General features: G+C 40.7%; 1 protein-coding gene across 1 annotated transcript in view; it reads left to right on the top strand.

The window, feature by feature from the left end:
• The window catches only part of LOC140232179 (multidrug resistance-associated protein 1-like), a 57667-nt gene that overhangs the window by 18934 nt on the left and 18428 nt on the right, over positions 1-20305 (top strand). Inside the window, exons 7-23 of the mRNA XM_072312318.1 lie at positions 769-891; positions 1373-1720; positions 2657-2834; positions 3553-3807; positions 4578-4781; positions 6628-6774; positions 7277-7361; positions 7962-8028; positions 9093-9219; positions 10272-10448; positions 10956-11123; positions 12595-12823; positions 13698-13782; positions 14635-14791; positions 15181-15394; positions 17457-17767; positions 19716-19863. Of these exons, the coding sequence (XP_072168419.1) occupies positions 769-891; positions 1373-1720; positions 2657-2834; positions 3553-3807; positions 4578-4781; positions 6628-6774; positions 7277-7361; positions 7962-8028; positions 9093-9219; positions 10272-10448; positions 10956-11123; positions 12595-12823; positions 13698-13782; positions 14635-14791; positions 15181-15394; positions 17457-17767; positions 19716-19863 (3023 nt within the window). The remainder of the gene's footprint in view (positions 1-768; positions 892-1372; positions 1721-2656; positions 2835-3552; positions 3808-4577; positions 4782-6627; positions 6775-7276; positions 7362-7961; positions 8029-9092; positions 9220-10271; positions 10449-10955; positions 11124-12594; positions 12824-13697; positions 13783-14634; positions 14792-15180; positions 15395-17456; positions 17768-19715; positions 19864-20305) is intronic.

Genomic DNA, 20305 nt, shown 5'->3' on the forward strand with positions numbered 1-20305 from the left:
ATAATCCAACGTTCTATTAAGTACAGTGTACTTGGCAGGTATTTTTACCAGTGTGATGGAATATGTAAATGGACACCATGCCCCCATTCTCACCGCTACCCCCATCATAAGTTTCCAATGTTCTCAGGTAAGTGCCGCAAAAATGCATGGAAGGTGAACTTGCGATACTCGGGTGAGTGCGTGACCCCCGGGTCTTTTGTTTCTTTGAGACGGGACCATTGGTTTTATTTGAACTAGGTCTATTTGAATGAGAAAGGACTGTTTTGGTACAACGCAGAAGCATTAAGTGGATGATTTTGATGTGGTGTGGGCACAGGTACCGATTCAAAATAAAGACCCCCCCCCCCCCAAAAAAAAAAAAAAAAAAGAAAAGAGAACGAGATATAAAGTGTGCATGGGAATACTTGTACATTAAACATCAATATGTCAGGGAATGTATAAATTTCTCCTTCTTGTTCTGATTTAAGGGGTTTAGGAATTTAGGGTCCTTTTTTTTTCTTTTTTTTTTGTTAGATCACAAGAATGACAAACTCATCCACACCTCAAAAAACTTAAGTTTAAATGCTTATTGCAAACTTGTTTGTCTCAAATGTCTGATGCGTGCAGTGATAATATATTGACAAACTCTGTCCATTAAGATGCGCTGTGCACAATTTGCATTTCTAGTTACGACTTATCGTTAGACAGGCTTTGTGCTTCAAAAGAGCCTGAACTACCGACGGTTTTAAAGTGTTCCTTTTCTTTCCATCCCCACTGACGCACACACAGAATGGTTGTGACTGGTTACAAAAAGAGCCTGGAAACACAGGATCTGTGGTCCCTCCTGGACAGGGACAAAGCCTCGACGGTTGTCATGGACTTCCTAAAGAGATGGTTTGCAGAAATTCACAGGTAAGTTTGGGAATCCATGGCTATGTTTGGCTCCTGCTGTTCCCATTTCTGTTTGGTATGCATAAGTTATTATTGTGCCTAGTACAGCGTGTGTGAGGTATGGCATATCAGATTTACACATATGGGCTTTGAGCATCAGTAGCATTTTACATTTTTTATGAGAAAGATCCAATAGTACTTCCCTCTTCATTTTCCAAAGAAACTTAAAATTCTTTTTTTGAAAAGATAATTTGATTTGATTCAAATTCAACTTTTTGTGAGGAAAAGTGAAGCAGCAAGTAGAGTTGATTTGCTGTGTTTCAATTTTTTTTTGGTTGATGAGATGATATGACAGTGACAAGAATTTGCATGCCAGTGATGAAACTTTGCCGTACAAATAAAAAAAAATGCTTGCTCTTCCCTCCCTTCCTCCTCAATTTGTTTTTTTTTTCTCTCTATTGCCCTCATTTTTATCATCATCATTATTTTCCTCTTTGTACAGAGCCAATCAAACGACCTCAAGGGCCCACTCACAGGTCAGTCTCAACCAGCAGTCGTCCAGCCACGGTCAGAAGTTCGTCATGACGGAGCTGACCAAGCAGGGGTCTCCTGGCGCCACCCAGACGAAGGTCTACACCTCACCCACGGACCCGCGGGGCCCGGCGGGGAAGAACGGGTACATGCCGGCGGTCACCTCTCCCGAGGTGGACTTCCTTGAAGGGGAGAGCATCAGCCCCGAGGCAAACCTACTCAGGGCCGTCTCCAAGAATTTTGGGGACAAGTTCCTGGTTGCTGTGCTGCTCAAGTTTATCCACGACTGCTTCCTGTTTGTCAATCCACAGATTCTTGGGTGAGTCAGCCAATGGGTCTTGTAGGCAGATGTTGTTCAGAAGAACGAACAAGGAATTTGGCATTCCTTATGTTGATATACATTCACATAGTACATATTGTAAGATAGGCCTTCTGAATTCATGCACCTACATGAATATTTGTGCAAGAATGATGTCTAGATTTACCATTGATGAATAGTAAGTCATATGTTAGATGTCATTTGAGGGCATATTGTTCAGGTTAATTGTTTGAAGAAATTGTGATTACTTGCAAGTGTGTGAAGTATGAATTTAGTTCAACTAGGATATATTCCATGCTAAGTCTATTCTATAGAACCTTATTTTATGAAAATGCTCAAAATTCAAATTGAAATCCAAATCAATATAAGGTGTGCTGTAAAATGATGCAAAACAATATGTTCAAGAATTTTTTACTACTCAATTGATCAACTGCACAAGCACATGACATGTGCTATAAATTAAAAAAAGAAAGAAAGTATATTACATGTTTGCTAATGAGCACACAAGCGCCATAGGGCAGTTTTGGATGGCATACAAAGCCCTCACCAACAGTGTACATTATAACTTCCAAAGGCACTTCCCTAAACTGGCAGTTTGTTACATGTATATTTGGGCCCTGGCTGACCACTCCTGTTATACTACTTCTGGGCATTGTGCAAATGAATAGTGAGTGGTCGTCATTCATGAAGGAGAAAAAGAATTCACAATGGGCTGTATTCACCCACTCCTCTATTCCCGCTCCTTAACCTGTTAAGGATGGGTTCCGAGTATGCTCGGGCAAGTGTCTATGGGAAATGCGTGTTGTAGCAAAATCAGTCCGTCCTCAACAGGTTAAATTGCAAAATGTCTTACCATCACACTGACGGCCATGTTTTGTGAGTGTAGTGTGAAATAATATATGCCATTGTGGTGCCATTTCTACCTGTGTTTTGCAGCCTGCTGATCACCTTCACTGAAGATGCCTCCGTGTGGCAGTGGAAGGGTTACTTCTTCGCCATGCTCATGCTGTGCTGCTCCATGTTTAACTCTTGTGTCCTCCACCAGTACTTCCACCGCTGCTTCGTCATTGGCATGCACATTAGAACGGCAATCATTGGCTCAGTGTATCGAAAGGTAGGGAAGGAAGGGAGGAGCATTGTGTAATTTTGTTTAGGTCACTTTGTGATTGTGATGTAAGCATAGAACTAACTTCAATAGTTGCATTTTATGCACTTTCCAAAGTGAAAATTCACATAGTGTATGTGTGATGATTACTGATTGTAAAAGCACTTTGCTGGTGGTTGGATTGTCCCATGGAGTAGAGAGAAGTGTGGAATTGCGGATATATTCTAGGTGTTAGTTTTTCTCAGGGAGATCATACCTGGAGTGTTCAGCATGCAACATTTTACACAGACCCAGCAAACACCTATTGCTTCACTTAGTTGTCGAGATTTGACTGAAGTGGACTACTGAGTCGTACAATAGTTTGCTGAATCAGTGATCGGATTGCCTTCTCATATCGTCGGCCTCATGCCAAAAGGGCCTTAACACCATAGACTTTGTACACTACTGGTGCCCTTTTGGCATGAGGCCGACGATATTTGCTAATGATCATGGCCAAAAATGCAAACAGTTTCATGTATAATGTCGTACTCTGCGAGACATAAGTATTGCAATGCGTATCATGGAAGGATAATCAGTGAAGTTAATATGCATGTGGAGGTAAAATGATGGATGATGAACATCACACTGAATTTGATGCCTATGATATTGATCAGGAATGTGACGATTTTACTACCGGTAGTCGTCCTCATTCTTCAATTGTCCACTGCCATATCTTATCTTATACTAGTCGCTGAAGCTATCCAACGCCGCCCGGAAAGGAGCCACCGTAGGGGAGATTGTGAACCTCATGTCGGTCGACGCCCAGCGCTGCATGGACCTCTGCACGTACCTCAACATGCTGTGGTCGGCGCCGTTCCAGATCTCGGTGGCCCTCTACTTCCTCTGGCAGACCCTTGGGCCGTCCGTCCTGGCCGGGCTTGGGGTCATGATTCTGCTCATCCCACTAAATGCCTTGGTCGCTACGCAAGCAAAGAAATTACAGGTAGGGAAATATTAGATTACATTATGAATATATTCCCTCTAGGATTCCATTCATGAAGCGATTGAGTTGTGGCCAACAGTCGTTACACCTTTCAGGGGTTTGTGATTGCAGTTGTTGTCAACTCATGAGTGTTGCTTTATGTAGTGCTGCAATGACATTTGTTATAGCTCAGAGACATAAAAGTGGAATATTATTCTCTAAATAAGAGAATTTTTATAGACTGAGAATTGTCCTGGACCATGCGCTACTGATCATTTGTCTTGTGAAGTCTCTTCTTTCAAGGTGGTCTCCTGAAAAAGATGCCATCATATTTTTATGTGTATTATGATTTGAAACTAGTACATGAACATTTTCAATGACCTTGCCTTGCAGTGGAAGATATATTCAAATACTTTTTATTTCCCTCGTAGTGTTTATACACTCCATAAATTAGAAATAAAGGAAGAATGTATGAGATAGATAAATGAAGTGTATTTCATAAAGGCATTCATGTCTCATAGTCAACAGACTAAATTGCAAATGGAATAACATCTTATGAACAGTATGAATGCTGTAAATGGTGCATTGACAAGTGCTTGCAAGGTATATGTAGATGTAAACATTCAGAATGCCTATGATTGAATACAATTCCTGTAAGGCTGTTGCGTAAAGCACCTGGTCAGCTAGGGGTTAAAAACAAGATGGCACAGATGAGTGTTGCCACATACTGTAACAACGACCTGACTGTCTCTTTATTAACCCCTTGGTCCCCCCCCCCCCCCCCCTTGCAGGTGAAACAGATGCGGTACAAGGATGCCCGCATCAAACTGATGAGTGAGGTGCTGAGCGGTATCAAGGTGCTGAAGCTGTACGCCTGGGAGGAGTCCTTCCAGGAGAAGATCCTTGCCATTCGCAACAAGGAGCTCAAGGTGCTCCGATACGCTGCCTACCTCAATGCCTTCAACTCATTTACTTGGACCTGCGCACCCGTCCTGGTAAGACTCCACGTTGATAGTGTCACGACATGGTAGGTTACATTGTCCATGTGAAAGTCCTACTGATAATGTCATCAGCCCTTTTACATCAAATTTATGTTTATGTGCAAGGCATCCATTAAAATGAGTTTTCACTGCACAGGAAGCAATAGGGTAGTAACCTCTCAGCCCTTCATTACGTCAGGGGCACGAGGGTAATAAAGCGTAACATAGAGGGAGAGGGTGACTCACACCAAGTGGAGACCGCTACCAGGAGCGAGGGTCATAAACCTGCCAAATGTCCACCAGTGGGAGGACAGCCCAGAAGAGGCATAGGTTAAGAAATTGATAGTCACACCCAGCTGCAGTGGTCAGCTAACGTCAGAGGAATATCCTCCTTCTTTGGAAATCATGTTCAAAAACAATTCTTTGAAATTAAGGAAGAGTCACTCATAGGGGTGTGTCCAGTCTGACCAATTGGTAGAAAGTTTTCTGAACCATCTAACCCCCTCCTCCAATAAGATAACTTGTTTAACAAATTAATATCAGTGATTGGTCCTACATAGACAAGTGTAGTTAAGAAGGAAATTTTGGAGAACAAAACCGGGATGCAAAGCCCAAAATTCTTCAGACCAGAGCACAAAATTGTTTGTGAAATCACTACGCTTGTATCCAGTTCGTTGGGAGGGTTCGGTGAACATCAGTGTCGCCGACATACTGGTCTACCCTTTGGTAGATGGATTTGGAACAAGGAGGAAGAGGTTGTGGTGGCAAAACGCCACATTCAGTGTACGTTTGACAGTCTGAGCACTAGAGAAATCTCTCATCAACCCGAAGGAGGTTGCGGCAGGGGCCAGGGAGAAAGTAACTTGCACAGAAAGGGGAGAAACGCCGACGAAAGTTGGCGGTTAATGTCGGAGCAAGGATCCGAGTTTAAGGTGGGAGCAAGGAGTTTTAGGCTGGAGTAAGCTCCAACGGTATTGGACTGCAGAGTCTACTAGAGAGGGACCGAGGGGACTTCGTCTAGAGGGGACTCAAGTTTGATGAAACTAAGACCCATGGGCGAGGACAGATGATCTCATCCCGAGAACAAGAACCAACTGGCTTTAACGATAATGTTAACTAAATGTACTCCTAGTTGGCAATGATTATGTCAGTGTTTGATTGTTAATCACCATTTTTATTTCTATGCTGTAAATACGTTTCAAAATTCAGTACAATAAACCACGCAATTATTGAACTGAAGAAGCATTTGTTTCGCCTACTTTGTAGACTCTCAGAAGAGAAAGCCTTTGATCCAGTTACGGGGCGGTGCGGCGGCAGCGCCCTGTGACAGATAGGCTTTAGGTATCTGATGGAGAGATGTTCTTTATTAATACGATGTGTATGAGAACTGTTATTTGAGAAAGAAGTACATGTATTTTGTTCTTATCATAAACCATTAAGAAAAAAATATATATTGCAAAGGATTATGTTCATTGAACAACAACACAAGAGGAGACATTATTATGTCTCTGAATTCATCATAAAGTGAAGCAAATGATGCAAGTTCTCAGAAGAATTCTAAAGAATTTATAGTAAAATGGCCCTCATATACTATATCTCAATGATCGTGTACATGCTCCTTTGTTAGTTTATGGTACTGCATTGCAGTGCCTTTTGTTCTCTCCATTATGAATGTGAAAGCCATAGTTGTGACTATATACCTTTAAGCCGATTCACAGGATGTCGTAACATCAAGGAGTTGTTGATACTTGTACTTAGTTGTATTTGTTTTCTTTGAATTATTGCTATGCAAATGAAATATTAGTTTTCATAAAGAAAAGATAATTTATACCGTATATCTCTTGATTGATGCATATGCCAGGTTTCCGTGACAACATTTGCAGTGTATGTGGTATCCGACGAGGAGAACGTGTTGGATGCGGAGAAGGCCTTTGTGTCCATCGCTCTCTTCAACATCCTGCGCTTCCCTCTCAGCATCATGCCCAACCTCATATCCAATATAGTTCAGGTTTGTGTCCTTGGCTATGTGTGTCTTTGTGTATTATTCTCTGTTTAATTTCTGGATGCTCTTTCTGGGTTCTGTAACTACCATGTTGTGCTACTGTAAGGTGTTATTTTCGAGTACAGATATTTTCGCAAATGAGCAGGTCACAGACATTTTCGCGAGATGTTGTTTTTGCAAATTGAAAACGAGGCTATTGTAAGTGCACTAGTAGCCTAGCTCATGGTGACATTTTCGCGTGTTGTTAAATTCATGGTCCAACAGTGATTCGCAAAAATTGCGAAAATAACAGCTTATACAATATATCTTAATCCATGATATTAGGCATGAAGCATTTCAGAGAGATTCCAAGATTATCATCATGTGATGACAACTGTCAAGCAGGATTTTGTTGCTTCCTGAGCGTGGTTCCTTTTATGTATGTGTTTGTGTGCTCATAGAACGTTAATAATCACAACTTTGAGACCAAATTGTCTGGTGACCTCATGTTTTCCTTCCCCATATTCAGGTGAGCGTCTCCCTGAAGCGCCTGGACAAGTTCCTGAAGAGTGAAGAGCTGGACCCTCAGAATGTCGACCACTTCAACATGCCAGGTAAGAGCACAATACTGGTTTGACCTATGGTATTCTCTACTAAACATGGATGTGGGCAGATAACAGTAAAAACTTCAGACCATTTTATTGACCTCAGTTGCTGTTGAGTGATTGTTTAATTTATAAAAAGGATATTTTGATTTTGCTGTTTAAAAGTAGCAGTTGTGTTCTTAAAAAGATGAGAAATCCCTATGTTGAATTGTCACCACATCTGTGTACACCAATTCAGCAGTGAAGAGCTATTTCCTGTGATGGAAAAAGAAATCATTATAGCACTATTTTGTGACCTTGTTTCAAGGATTGGGAATGTGGTGTGAGTCTCCTTTCCTCGAGTATGTTATACAAGCATAATATTCTGTAGATTTAAATCTGATTTCAATTTTTTTTTTTCTCAAGTCTATACACATTTTCCTTCTTCCATGAATCAAAATCACCTGAAATTTTAGATTTTCGATTTTTTCAACAAACCTCAATATCTCCCCTGGTTATATTATTGTATTCTGGTGTGAAATGATGTTTCCATTGACCTATTTGAAAAATCCATGAGAATTGCTCACTTTGATCATATTTTTCTTTTGATTCTTACTTGTGTGTGTACAGGACATTCAATCACAATAGATAGTGGACAATTCACATGGGACAGAGAGGAAAAGACTACACTTACAGAGTAAGTTCCTGGAGTATACACATAAATAGAATGACAATTCTCTTAAAGGGGATGGCTAGTAATTGACCAGTGGGAATCAGTGGGAATGCTGGGGGATGATTGTTCCAATCCTTGTGGGATTCATTTAAAAGTACATTATATATCTATTGTTGTGGGAAAATTATTTGCTTCAGAATGGCCTCATATTCAAGTAATGTGCAGTTTAATGTTTCCAGGCTAGCATGCCTGTACAGTGACGGGGCATTAAACTGCACATTACTTGAATATGAGACCGTTCTGAAGCAAATAATTTTCACACAAGAATAGATATATAATGTATTCTTAAATAAATCCCACAAGAATTGGAACAATCATCCCCCAGCATTCCCACTGATTCCCACTGATCAGTTACTAAGCCATCCCCTTTAATGCATAGTTGTTTTGATTAATTTCTTTTCATCATAGGTAAGTATCAATCACAAGTCCATCTCAACTACGTCTAGTTCCTTCAGTACCTCCAGTGTCACTTGCATGCTTAGAACATTCAATGGCTTGATGTGTTCGAGCATTTTACTCAAAACTGGCATGGACAATGGCGTGCAAACCAATCAAAACTAAACAAAGGTCATTTGTAAATGTTAAATGGGGTAATTTTGCACCGCGTTTTGTAGCTTGTGATGGAGTTGTATCAATGACATAGACTTGCTTGTTGCAATCCAAAGGGTCTTTCCCATTTGGACTCTTCATTTCTAGAGCACAAGTGCTGTAAAGAAAGATATTTTTGCAGCATCATAATTTCATGAATTGGGGGGTGACGGCCTTTTTCACAACATGAAATTTTTGCAAAGTGCCACTGGCACTCAATGCATAGAGTGTCGAAAGAAGTTTGGCATGTATTTTAACTTTGCGTTTAACTTTGCAAATCTTGGCTCTTGCAAAATTTCCAAAATGAAAATGCACACGAACATTCCATGTTTTACGATAGTCTTTATATATTACGATGTATTTTATATACCTTTCCTTTCCTGGAGGAAAGAGATGATTACTAGCCATTATTTGAGAAACAAATCTTGTCTTTCTACCAGCATCACCCTTGACATCAAGAAGGGGTCACTGGTTGCCGTGGTAGGCCAGGTGGGATGCGGGAAGTCATCCTTGCTGTCGGCCATACTGGGAGAGATGGAGCGACTGGATGGAAAGGTGTTTGTGGAGGTGAGAAAATTATGATAAGTATGATACCTGGCATTTGTTAATGGATTGATTTTATTTTCTGTATAGAAGACAACAGCTGGATAGCCCATGTTCAGCAATGCCAACGTGACATCGCTGGTCTTCCATGGGGTCCAGTACATCAAAATTACAAATTCAGTACAATATAAATGTATGAAATACATAAATTAAAAAAAAAAAAAAAACAATCGCATATTACAAATGGTACATGCAAATAACAAAAAGAAAAGGTACAAGGAAAAATGAAAGAGGATAATATAACAACCCATATGCTCTTTTGATATGACATAGAATATCTGATACTCTCATTTCCCCTTTAATCTTTGTTTTTTATATGATATATAAAAAGCATAAGAGCCCCAAGTGATGTGTATCCTGGCATTTGCAACAGTTCAAATGATTAATTGTGCTTTACCCATTAAATGGAAGGTAAGACTTGGTAACCAGTGCAGAGACCTGTTGGCTTGGTGGAAATATTTGAAGCAATTGATTTCTCTCAAATGTCGTGAAATCAGTTCCCTAATATACATGTATGAAATTCAGTGTCCTAAAGCTGTGGTATCATGCTTCTCCCCAGTGGCCTGAAGTTTTGCTTTATGTTCAAGTAGTGCAGCTAGTGAGATATTTCTCATGTGGTCACTATGAGATGGTCATTTTCTGTTGTAGTAAACTTGTGTAGGTGCTGGTATTTCTTACAACATGTCAAATTCATGATGCAAACTTTCTTTGTTATTTGAATGAATGGATGATTGAATGAAGGAAGGAAGGAAGGAAAGAAAGAATTTTATTATCCAGTGCAGTAATAATCATTGTATACATTTACAGTCATATTCAGTCATATAGAAAAGCAAAGAGTAATAGGAACCATGAAGTCGCGTGAAACCAGTCAAGTCTAGCCTCTTGCAATTTAAGCAGTTACAAAGTGTATGTTTCTTAATTTGTTCAGTAATGTGTTGCTCATAAGTAGTTATCAGTAAGATATTTCACTGTTAAATGTACCAACAAAGTTTTTGATGTTTTGTCCTGTCTTCCAGGGTTCCGTTTCCTACGTACCCCAGCAGGCCTGGATTCAGAACGCCACCGTCAGGTCCAACATCCTCTTTGCCCAGGGCATGCAGGTCACGAAATACAAACACGTCATCCAGGCGTGCGCCCTCGCTCGAGACCTGGAGGTGCTACCTGGCGGTGATATGACGGAGATTGGAGAAAAGGTAAAACCTTCACATGTTTTTGTCCTTCATCAGAAAATATCTGTTTGTCACTTTCTTCATTTGTACATCAGTGCTATAGACTTTTTCAGATTGTAAAGAAAGAAGATGTGCATATTTGATTTCTGTAGATGACTCAATAGCTTCATTTAGTGAGGAAATATGCTTTGTGATATTTTGGAGGCATGTCTGTGGTAACAATTGATGCTTCTGTTCAAAACACGTTGAGGATGGGCTGATTTTGCTATAACACACATTTCCCACAGACACCTGCCCGAGTATACTCAGGACTCGTCCTCAACAGGTTAAATTGTTGGAGGAAAAAAGACTGTAATGTACATTGTAATGTTAAAATGGAAAGTGTTTCACATGTGATATATGTTTACATCCTTTGAAAAAAAAACTCTTATATAAAATTTTGATAGTGATTTTCATAGTAGGCCTATCCAAAAGTTACGGCCATACACCAGCATGCTGTAATTTTTAGCAATGTTGGTTCTGTTTTCACAGGGGATTAACCTGAGCGGTGGTCAGAAACAGAGAGTTAGCCTAGCGAGGGCGGTATACACCAACAATGACCTTTACCTCCTGGATGACCCCCTGAGTGCTGTGGATGCCCATGTGGCCAAGCACATCTTTGAACACGTCATCGGACCTCAGGGACTCTTGAAGAACAAGGTGGGCACCAGTTGGTGCATCTCGGTCAAGTTTCCACGTCCAGTAGAGTGTGTCCCAGCGTGTTGATTGGGAGCATAATGATCATAGCACATGCTGTTTACCTGTAAAATGATGCATTATAGATATCTGAGTGGAAAACACAAGTTTGAGACTGATTATTATCATTGTGGCATGGATCAGTTATTCTTTCAATTTTGTGGAATTAAACACAGAAATGTGTGTGGGTCCACCCTGGTTCCACCACACATGTAATAGTGACATTTTAGTTAATCTTTGTATAATATTCAACTTCATTTATCTTGTAATTCTGATTTATATATACTTCATGTATTTTGCTTAGTGTATATATAACTTCTTTTGAGAGTGTAGGAATTTTGAAATTCAAATTGATCATGTACGTGGATTGCCATAAAAGTGGAAACTTTTGGGCAATTAATTTTTTGTTCCGGTTCAATTCAGCAATCATTGTGTGTTTATCATCTCGTAGACAAGAGCATTTTGTACAATTTCCAAAATAATTGTAAGTTAGTATCTTATGAGTTAGCTCAGTGAAGCCTAAAAGTGACCATAATTTCCACGCTGCAAGATATTCTTTGTTTTACTTTGACTAGTATGGAATGGAGAGTAGTTGCAGAGACTCCAACTCTCCCATTTTCGACGGGAGATCTCCCGCCGAAAGCCCATTTTTGCAAAATCTCCCGTTCTCCCGTTTGAGATTTGATTTCTCCCGCCCTGGCTCTGTGTCTCCCGGTGGACAGGATTTCTCACTTATTTCTATTGTATGTTGAAAAAATAAGCCTTATATAAGATAGCACCAGAGAACACCTAGAACCCAAGGAACTTCGCGCCTCGCACACATCAACTTAGAGTCTCCCGTTTGCTAGGGGTTTCGGGCGGGAGAATCTCCAGATCAGAAGGTGCTTGGGGTTGGAGTCTCTGTAGTTGTGATCACTCCATTTAATTCAATCAAAATGGCAATGTTACTGAAATACGGACTGAATTATCTTCAAATTGAAATTGATATAAAAGCTAGAATTCTGACTTTAGGCACCTCAGCAGATGTTCGAAATGCACCAAGAGTCATTTTACTCGGAGCAAAGTGTCGGAATTCCATTACATTTTTATGCATTTTACCGTGCATGTATAAAGAATTGCAATTTCATGTTCATATCTGCAGTACAAACAGTTTTGTTATATTTATATGAATGCATCATGTCTTTTATGTACCATTGTGAGCAATTTAGCGATCTCATTGCTGCGAGTCATGATTTCAATGAACCATGAATAATGATAATGATAATAATGATTATATGAAAAGGAATGTCATGCAATATCAAAAAACGGCAAAAAAACAACCACAAGAAAAAAACCAAAAGGTGATAAACTGACATGTTGTTTGACAAAATCACGGCTGTCCAACCACCCACCAAAGCAACAGGTGTTTTCCTTCCCCCTGCTTCCACCACTCCAGACCCGCATCCTGGTCACCCACGGGATCAGCTTCCTGCCCCAGGTGGACCAGATCGTGGTCATGGTGGACGGCTCCATCTCAGAAGTGGGCTCCTACCAGGACCTCCTGGACCAGAACGGGGCCTTCGCCGAGTTCCTCCGCAACTACAGCCAGGACGTCGACGATGAGGAGGACGATGACGTGGAGAGTGATGATGAGCAGCTAGCAGCCCTGAGTGAAAAGCTGGCTGGTAGGAGAATCGAGAGTGGTGTAAAACCAGAAATTTTCTTGTGCATGAAACTTTCAAAATTTCCCAAGGAGCCAAGATTTGTGAAAGTAAAATGCACACAAGAGTTATTTCTATACACAATGCATTGAATGCCAATGGAATTAGCATAAGTTTTATGCTGTCAATGTTTCTGGTTTTTATCACATGACAGCTTGGCACCCCCAGGCGTAGTTTCGATAAAGAGTCTACAAAGCTTTCAGTTAACTTTCCATATTTATATATGAAAGCTATTGTGCAAGTTGTAAATAGAGGTAACAAAATGCCAGCAAAAGACCCAAATTAGTATGACTTTATTTCCTATCTGCAAACAAAAATCTTACATGCAGTGTACATGTTTACAGCCTTCAGAATATGAAGTTTGTTTTGGTTTTCTACGCAATTTACATCTGTGAAGTGTCATTTATCATTCAGATGGAATTCGAAGTACATTTTTATTATAATCAAAGTTGTATTGGGGCTTCCTAGTCTCAGGATATGTCTCATCTGTCAGGTTTCTCTGAGAAAAGGGTGGAAACTGGAGTCTTCATTTTTAATTTTTTTTTCATTTAGATATTATACACAAGTTGTAGAGCACTAATCAACCTGAAGTCACACAATTTTTACATACATGATAAAATGTTTGTAACGTATGAGATGCAGTGCAAATTTAGAGGTGAAAACATTGTAGTGGTGAAAACATTGTAGTTGAACAGTATTTGTCTTTTATTTTTGGTTTTTCATATGTATTCTAGTCAGACCAGGAAATTGTACACGTTCATGTCAGTTAGACTCTGAACAGATTTGTTTCTTTTTCCATGTCCCGTTAGTCATCCAGTTATATTTCCCCTTCCCACAGGTCACATGTCTCTTGAGGATCTGACAGAAGAAAAGGATTCAATGCTGAAAGTGCCCCAGGGATCGGACAAACTGCACCCCAAGGGGTAAGAGTCTGCCCCTCCTCCCTTGTCTTCTCTTTACTTGTGGCCCTCTCTCACTGAAATGCAAAACACAAAAACAGCCCCCCCCCCCAAAAAAAAAACAAACAAACAAACAAACAAACAAAACCATTAAATAAATAAAATACATAAACCAAAAAAGATACAAATAAATGAAAAGTGGAAAGATCTTGAAACACATTTTGCCCTGATATTCCTACTATTACATGATATATTATTTTGTTGTTAACTGCAAGGCTATCATCTGTATTCCTTCCGTTTTTCTGTTTTTCTCGGGGGGGGGGGGGGGGAGGGGGGGGAGGTCGAAAATTTCAAGTCTTTGACAATCAGTTCACTGCAAAGATATTTTTTTGCATTGATTGAACTGTTCATTGAGATCTGTGGTGAGAGTTTGTTTTTTTCACGTTGATAACCAGTTAAAGTGGTGTCTGGTATATAAGTGAGTAGTTTGTGGGATAAATATTACAAGAATACAGTAATTTCGATCATTTTTTGCTTATACAACTCTCTGAGGTCTTAGATATCAATAAGGCTGAGTGATTATTTAATTCTTATGATTGTTCATTTAGGTTTCTTTTGTCTTAATATATTCATTTCTGTGCATGTGTCAATGCATTTGTCTTTGTGTGTGTGTGTGTGTGTGTGTGTGGTTATTTATGTGCAGTCATGAATTGTGAAATTTTTATGCTACTCAGCAAGACCACCATAGCACATAAACAAATCTTTGAGCAGATTGAAATAATTCTAAACAGTTTCCATGAAATGCCATTTTTTGTGGAAGATGACAAATCAGATGTACCATGTTATTATTTCTCTGTCCTCTTTTTGTGATAACAGGAAAGACATAGAGGCTATCTCTCAGTACGAGATCCAGTTTGGGGGAACCGGTAACCGGCCCCTGAAGACGAAGCCTGAATCTGCAGAGAACAGGAAGGTGGTGCTGGGAGATACAGAGGAGAAACTCATCCAGGAAGAGAAGGCCAAGAGAGGCAATGTGAGTCAGGTTACCATGGAGACAGTACTCAGGGTGATGCCTAGAGGCGATATACTCATAGGGGGAGGTAATATACAGATATTGTCGTTTTAGAGGTTTAATACGTTTGACGTCCCATGAGGAATTATGTCAGCATAAGCAGAGGAGTTTGATTATGGGGCTACCTTTAGCTTTATAGCGTTACTTGAAAGCAGTTTTTACATGATGGCCACAGTGAACGTATTATTGTTTGATATATCTGTTTAACCCTAAAAAGGCCGGTAATGTTGTACAGTATAATGATATGTTGGAATATGAAATGAGAACTAAAATTGTTGAAAATATGAGCTTCTTGTACAACACAGTCACCAGTACCTTCTGTGTTGATCCATCACTCGACCACCGTTCAGGTCAAGTTTGCGGTCTTCTGGGCCTACATCCGCTCCATCGGCCTGGTTCTCTCCCTGGTCATCCTTCTCCTCTACATCCTCTTCAATGCCACGTCGGTGGCCTCCAACCTTTGGCTCAGCCGCTGGAGCAACGAGCCGCTGGTCAACGGGACGCAGCCCGCGGCGGTCAGGGACCGCTACCTGACCGTCTACGCCCTCCTCGGCATCACGCAAGGTCAGACGTAGCTCCCCATTGGGGCAGTGTGGGCTAAATGCGGCCTCTTGTGAGGCCAGTCTGTACCCCTGATTTTTTTTTTGCAGGGCTGGAAGTGATCAATGACAAGAGCTGCCAACCTCCTGCCACATTGATTTGTATAGAGACTCCCTGAAAATATAGTAAACTTGATCAAGGATCTAATGCATTTCTTCCTTCCAACCTTGTAGTATATGTGGGTGTTGCTCCTGTATACTGGAGAAATGCTACTCTTTGACTACGTAAAAATCCTCCACTGGAGTTGGACCTGGGATTCACTCCACCAATTTTTGCTCTTTTTTGATACATGAACCACCCCCCCCCCCCCCCACAACACACACTCACACATACAATTGTACGATCCACCTTTTGGTAGAACTGCTTGAAGCAGGTGCAGATACTGTATGTGCTATTTAAAATTACTCTTCCCTGATCCCATAATAAACTGCTGCGGCAATTTTTACAGTTGGTCACAATTTCCAGAGGACCTTCTCTGCATTCTCACATTAGCGATCTTCTACCTTATGTTTAGCTCTCTTGCCACGTTGTATGCATGGAAACATAGTTTTAAGTGGCCATCGCATGTCACAAAGTTCTACTAGTGTGAAAAGTTGAAGATCAAGAAGATGTGAGTTGGCATGAATGTGGCTCCAGCATCGGGATGATCAAGGGATGTGCCCTTACCATGCCCTTTAGTAGCCATAACCTTGATGAGTGGGGTCTTGTCTAAATTACATTTATCACATGATTATCCTATAGGGTACAGTTATGCAAGAAGGCAGGATATACAAAGTAATGTCACTGCACTTTTTTGCTCTGTTTTTTATGCTATGTGTCTATTGTATGATTTCCCATGTTCATCCAACCAAGCAGCCTTCCTATCTGTTTGGTTCCAGAAATTCAATACTCAAACTATCAATTGAGACCAAGAAATTAATAAAAGTTGCTGATTCTGTCCCGTGTATAACTATCTGTCGCATTAGTTTATACTGCCTTTAATTCATACTGATTTACTCATCACATTCATGCTTACTGTCTGTAGACATGTTGTCTTTGTTAACTGTGAGTCCATATTTTGAAAGTCTTATCCACCAGTGTTTAATGTAAATAGTGTATATCCGATTAGTTGGTTATTGCTCACAAAGTCTAGATATGAGGTAGCTAGCTAGATGTTAGCCAGATTCAGCCACTGCCCTTACATTCTTCATTTTCATCTTTTTTGTTTTGCCATTTCTTGTAGTAAGGTGTACAAAAGGAGGAACAATCTTGTGTAATTGCATTAAGTGTGTTACACAAGAGAACAATGGTTTATAAAATTTTGCAGAAATAGCAGATGCAATGAAGCTGATAAAAGTATTGGGAATTAATTTCTCCTAAAATTACAAAAATTTGAGTGTTTACAGAGTAGTTTATGACTATTTTTCATTCTGTTTTGTGATTGTCAAATGTTATTACAAATGTTGCTGTCGTAAAGGACTTTGCTGTCACATACAAATTGGGTTGGCAGCATTGCTATGACCGCATGTTTATGTTGTAGTGTTGTCTAGTTAATCTCTTCAAATTACTACAGACCAAAGGTTTGAAAATATGCTTGTTCCACATCATGCTTGTTTGCAGTGGTTGACATCTGGTCATTCCATGATAAAGATGTTAGCCAGTCCTTCTACCTTGCCCCTCCACATGCTTGTCCCTGTCCTAACCACCCTCTAAAAAAAAAAAAAAGAAAAAGAAAAATTGCTGAACTGATCCTGTATCTCTTTTCTTATCCTATTGTGTGTTATTCATTCACTGCCTCCTATTACTCTCCTTTGAAGTCATGTTTAGGATATGTTCTGTCATTTTTCTCATCCTTCTCTCTGCCTTTTGTGATGTGGACTCCTATCGAAAACTATCCAAGTGTTTGTTTAAGTTCCTGCCTGGTATTGAGATTAATACTTTTTTTTTTTAATCGTTTTTCGAATACTGTACTATTCCTGACTATTAAAGTATCGTCGCTTTTCTCCGCCCGATTCACGCTCCTCCATCTTGCCCCCGTGGCCACCAGGTGTCTTCATCACCGGTGGCTGCTTCCTCCTCTACCACGGCAGCATCCTGGCTGCCGCTTACCTCCACCACCTCCTCCTCCTCAACATCCTCCGCTGCCCCTCTTCCTTCTTTGACACCACCCTCAAGGGCGCCCTCCTCAACTGCTTCGCCAAGGAGACGGACAACATCGACGTCGAGATCCCGCTGCGGCTGCGCTCCTTCCTCGACTGCCTCCTCAAGGTGGCGTCCGTCCTCATCGTCATCACCTTCTCCACGCCCTGGTTTGCCATTGTCATCCCTCCGCTCGGAGGGCTCTATTATGTTGTGCAGGTACCAGTCAGTTTTGCCCCCCTCCCCAAGCCCCATGGAGAAAAAGGCTCCCATGATGGTTTTAAATCTACACTTTGAATGCACGTTTACGTTGGATGTGTTCCAGATGCGCATGCATGCACACACACAATCTCTGGGTCTTTGTGTTTTTTTTCCCCCACACCCTGTCTCTTTAACTCCTTTTCTCTATGGCATCTCTTTTTCTGTGGTGTTAACTTTCATTTGATGATCATGATTTGCAAATTTTTGTTTTTCAAATAAATGTGATAATTCATGCAGTTGTATACAAACTCAATAACTCATTCACTTGACTACAATCACAACAGAAAACCGAAGTGAATAGAAATGTTTCATCATTAACAAAAGTAACCTGATTAATGGTACTTGAATTCTATTTCCCTCAAGGTTCTGACAGAAGGAAAGATATGGTACACATCGAAAAAAAAAGACAGCCCAGTACAAACAAACATAACTGACAAACAGACCGAAAGCTGCTTCCTGTATGAAAAACAAACTGGGATTCCAGGGAGGGAGATGAAAAACAAATTGCAAACACTGCACATGTATACCTCACTTCAGCACTCCACAACCAAAGTAGAGACTATATATACAAGATGTAAACATGTTGAAAGTTTTGAAAGTGGGAAATTTTCAGTCATTTGTCAAATGAACAATATTGACGTTAATTCGATGAGTGAAGATTCTCATGAAATAGAAAAATAAGACTGAATCCAGAAACTGCTTCCTGTAGTACTACTGCCAAGAAGTGCCAAAACTGCAGTAGCTGTTGCGGCTGAAGCAGGTGGGACAACGAACTTGGATAAGACCGCTGGCTTCCATGCACAAAAGGGGTTTGAGTCCCAACCAGGTAGTAGTGCCCTATAGCAAGGCACTTCATGCTCTTTGCTAAGTCTTTCGGAGGAGACTAAAAGCTATGTCTAGTAGGCAATTGAATAATTACCAAGTTTTATTTGAAACCAGTGCAATGCACACTCTGGCAACACAGGAAACCTGCCAAGGAAATTAAAAAAATACTACTTCCTGTATTGTGAGGGGATTTTTCCACTTCTGTTGTTCGCGATTACACATCAGTGATTGAGATATATCCTGGTTTCTCGAGGTTACTGACAAGTACACAGATTATTGTGTGCACATAGATATCTTCACATAGTGAACACACCCATATGTCTTCAGTATATCATCTCTTGTTTCAAGCCTGTTTAGTTTGTTTTCAACACTCCCATTCCCTATGATGAGTGGGAAGAATTAGCTGTTGAATACTTGAGTCAATGAGACATGTTTAACCCTTCCTTATCTATCTGTTTGGTTTTTGGGGGGTTTTTTCAGACATTCTCCTCCAATTCAGCACCTGCTTCTGTTAAATGTTTATTTTACCCGTTTTTCCATTTGTTGTATAGACAGTGAGCCTTTGTCACTGCTTGTTACTGGTCTTGAGTGAGCCCTCTAGAGGTCAAGTATGTACAGTCTCTGCAGACTACTCCACCCATCTCTCTGGTCCCAACAGTGACTGCCGTTAACGTCAATATCAGCGTGGATATTACTAGTAACATGCAGCTATTTTCTCCTTGTTTGCTGGTAGCATCCTCAGTACGGCGGGTGAAACTCTTGCATCATTGCATGGGATGAGGTATGTGTGGCCACTGTACAATCAGCCATCAGAGATGAGTCTTGAACCTTGACCTTTGAAGAGGTACTCTTCCTTAAAGTGCATGCGCTGTCCCGGAGAGTGTTGTGCTTTGCAAAGTGCTGTTTTGTGTCTGGCACGTTGGCATTTTTCTCAGATTTCCATTCGGTTGTCGTCACCAGCAGAGCATCGAGTACTGCCCCCTCCCTTTTTTTGGAGAGGATGGGGAATATGTCCTGTGTATCTCGCTGACTGTGGCATCCATTTCCATTACCTCCTGTGCTATGTCCTGGTGTATTCTAGGCCTCGCACTCACTTTACTCTGCAGGAGAGTTCCAGCCATACTGCAGTACCAGTTTCAGGTGCACACTGGCTACATCCAACAACACTATCGTCCAGCGTCCTACCACATTCCATTTCGACACAAGTACCCTGACGCTGAACTCTGGATGTTTGTATTGACGACACAACACGCAAGCCATGATAATGCGATGCCAGCACAAAAATGGTGCAACCATTTACGTGAACTGCGGGCCAAAGGTCTGCCATAGCGCCGTAAAAGTGCATTTAGACTAGAACGCGAAAATGAAAACACCTTGGAGAGTTTTGTAGTACTGAGAAAGCAGGACAATGTCTTAAACTTGCGTGTATGAATATCCCCTGTTTTGGGGCCAACAATACCAAATGCATCACGCTTTCAGTGTGATCGCTTATTGACGTGCATTAGAATGGAGAGTTGTGCATACATTGTAATAATGTTAAAGGGAGCAAGGATGTGTCCTCACATAATTGGTATCATGTAGCTGTGCTGTATTTTTCAATATACTTTGCTTTCGATTCATAAAATCAAATTGTTTTTTCAAGTTTCTAGACGTCTATCTGATAGAACAACC

The sequence above is a fragment of the Diadema setosum genome, chromosome 8, assembly GCF_964275005.1.
Source record: "Diadema setosum chromosome 8, eeDiaSeto1, whole genome shotgun sequence".
Taxonomy (NCBI): domain Eukaryota; kingdom Metazoa; phylum Echinodermata; class Echinoidea; order Diadematoida; family Diadematidae; genus Diadema; species Diadema setosum.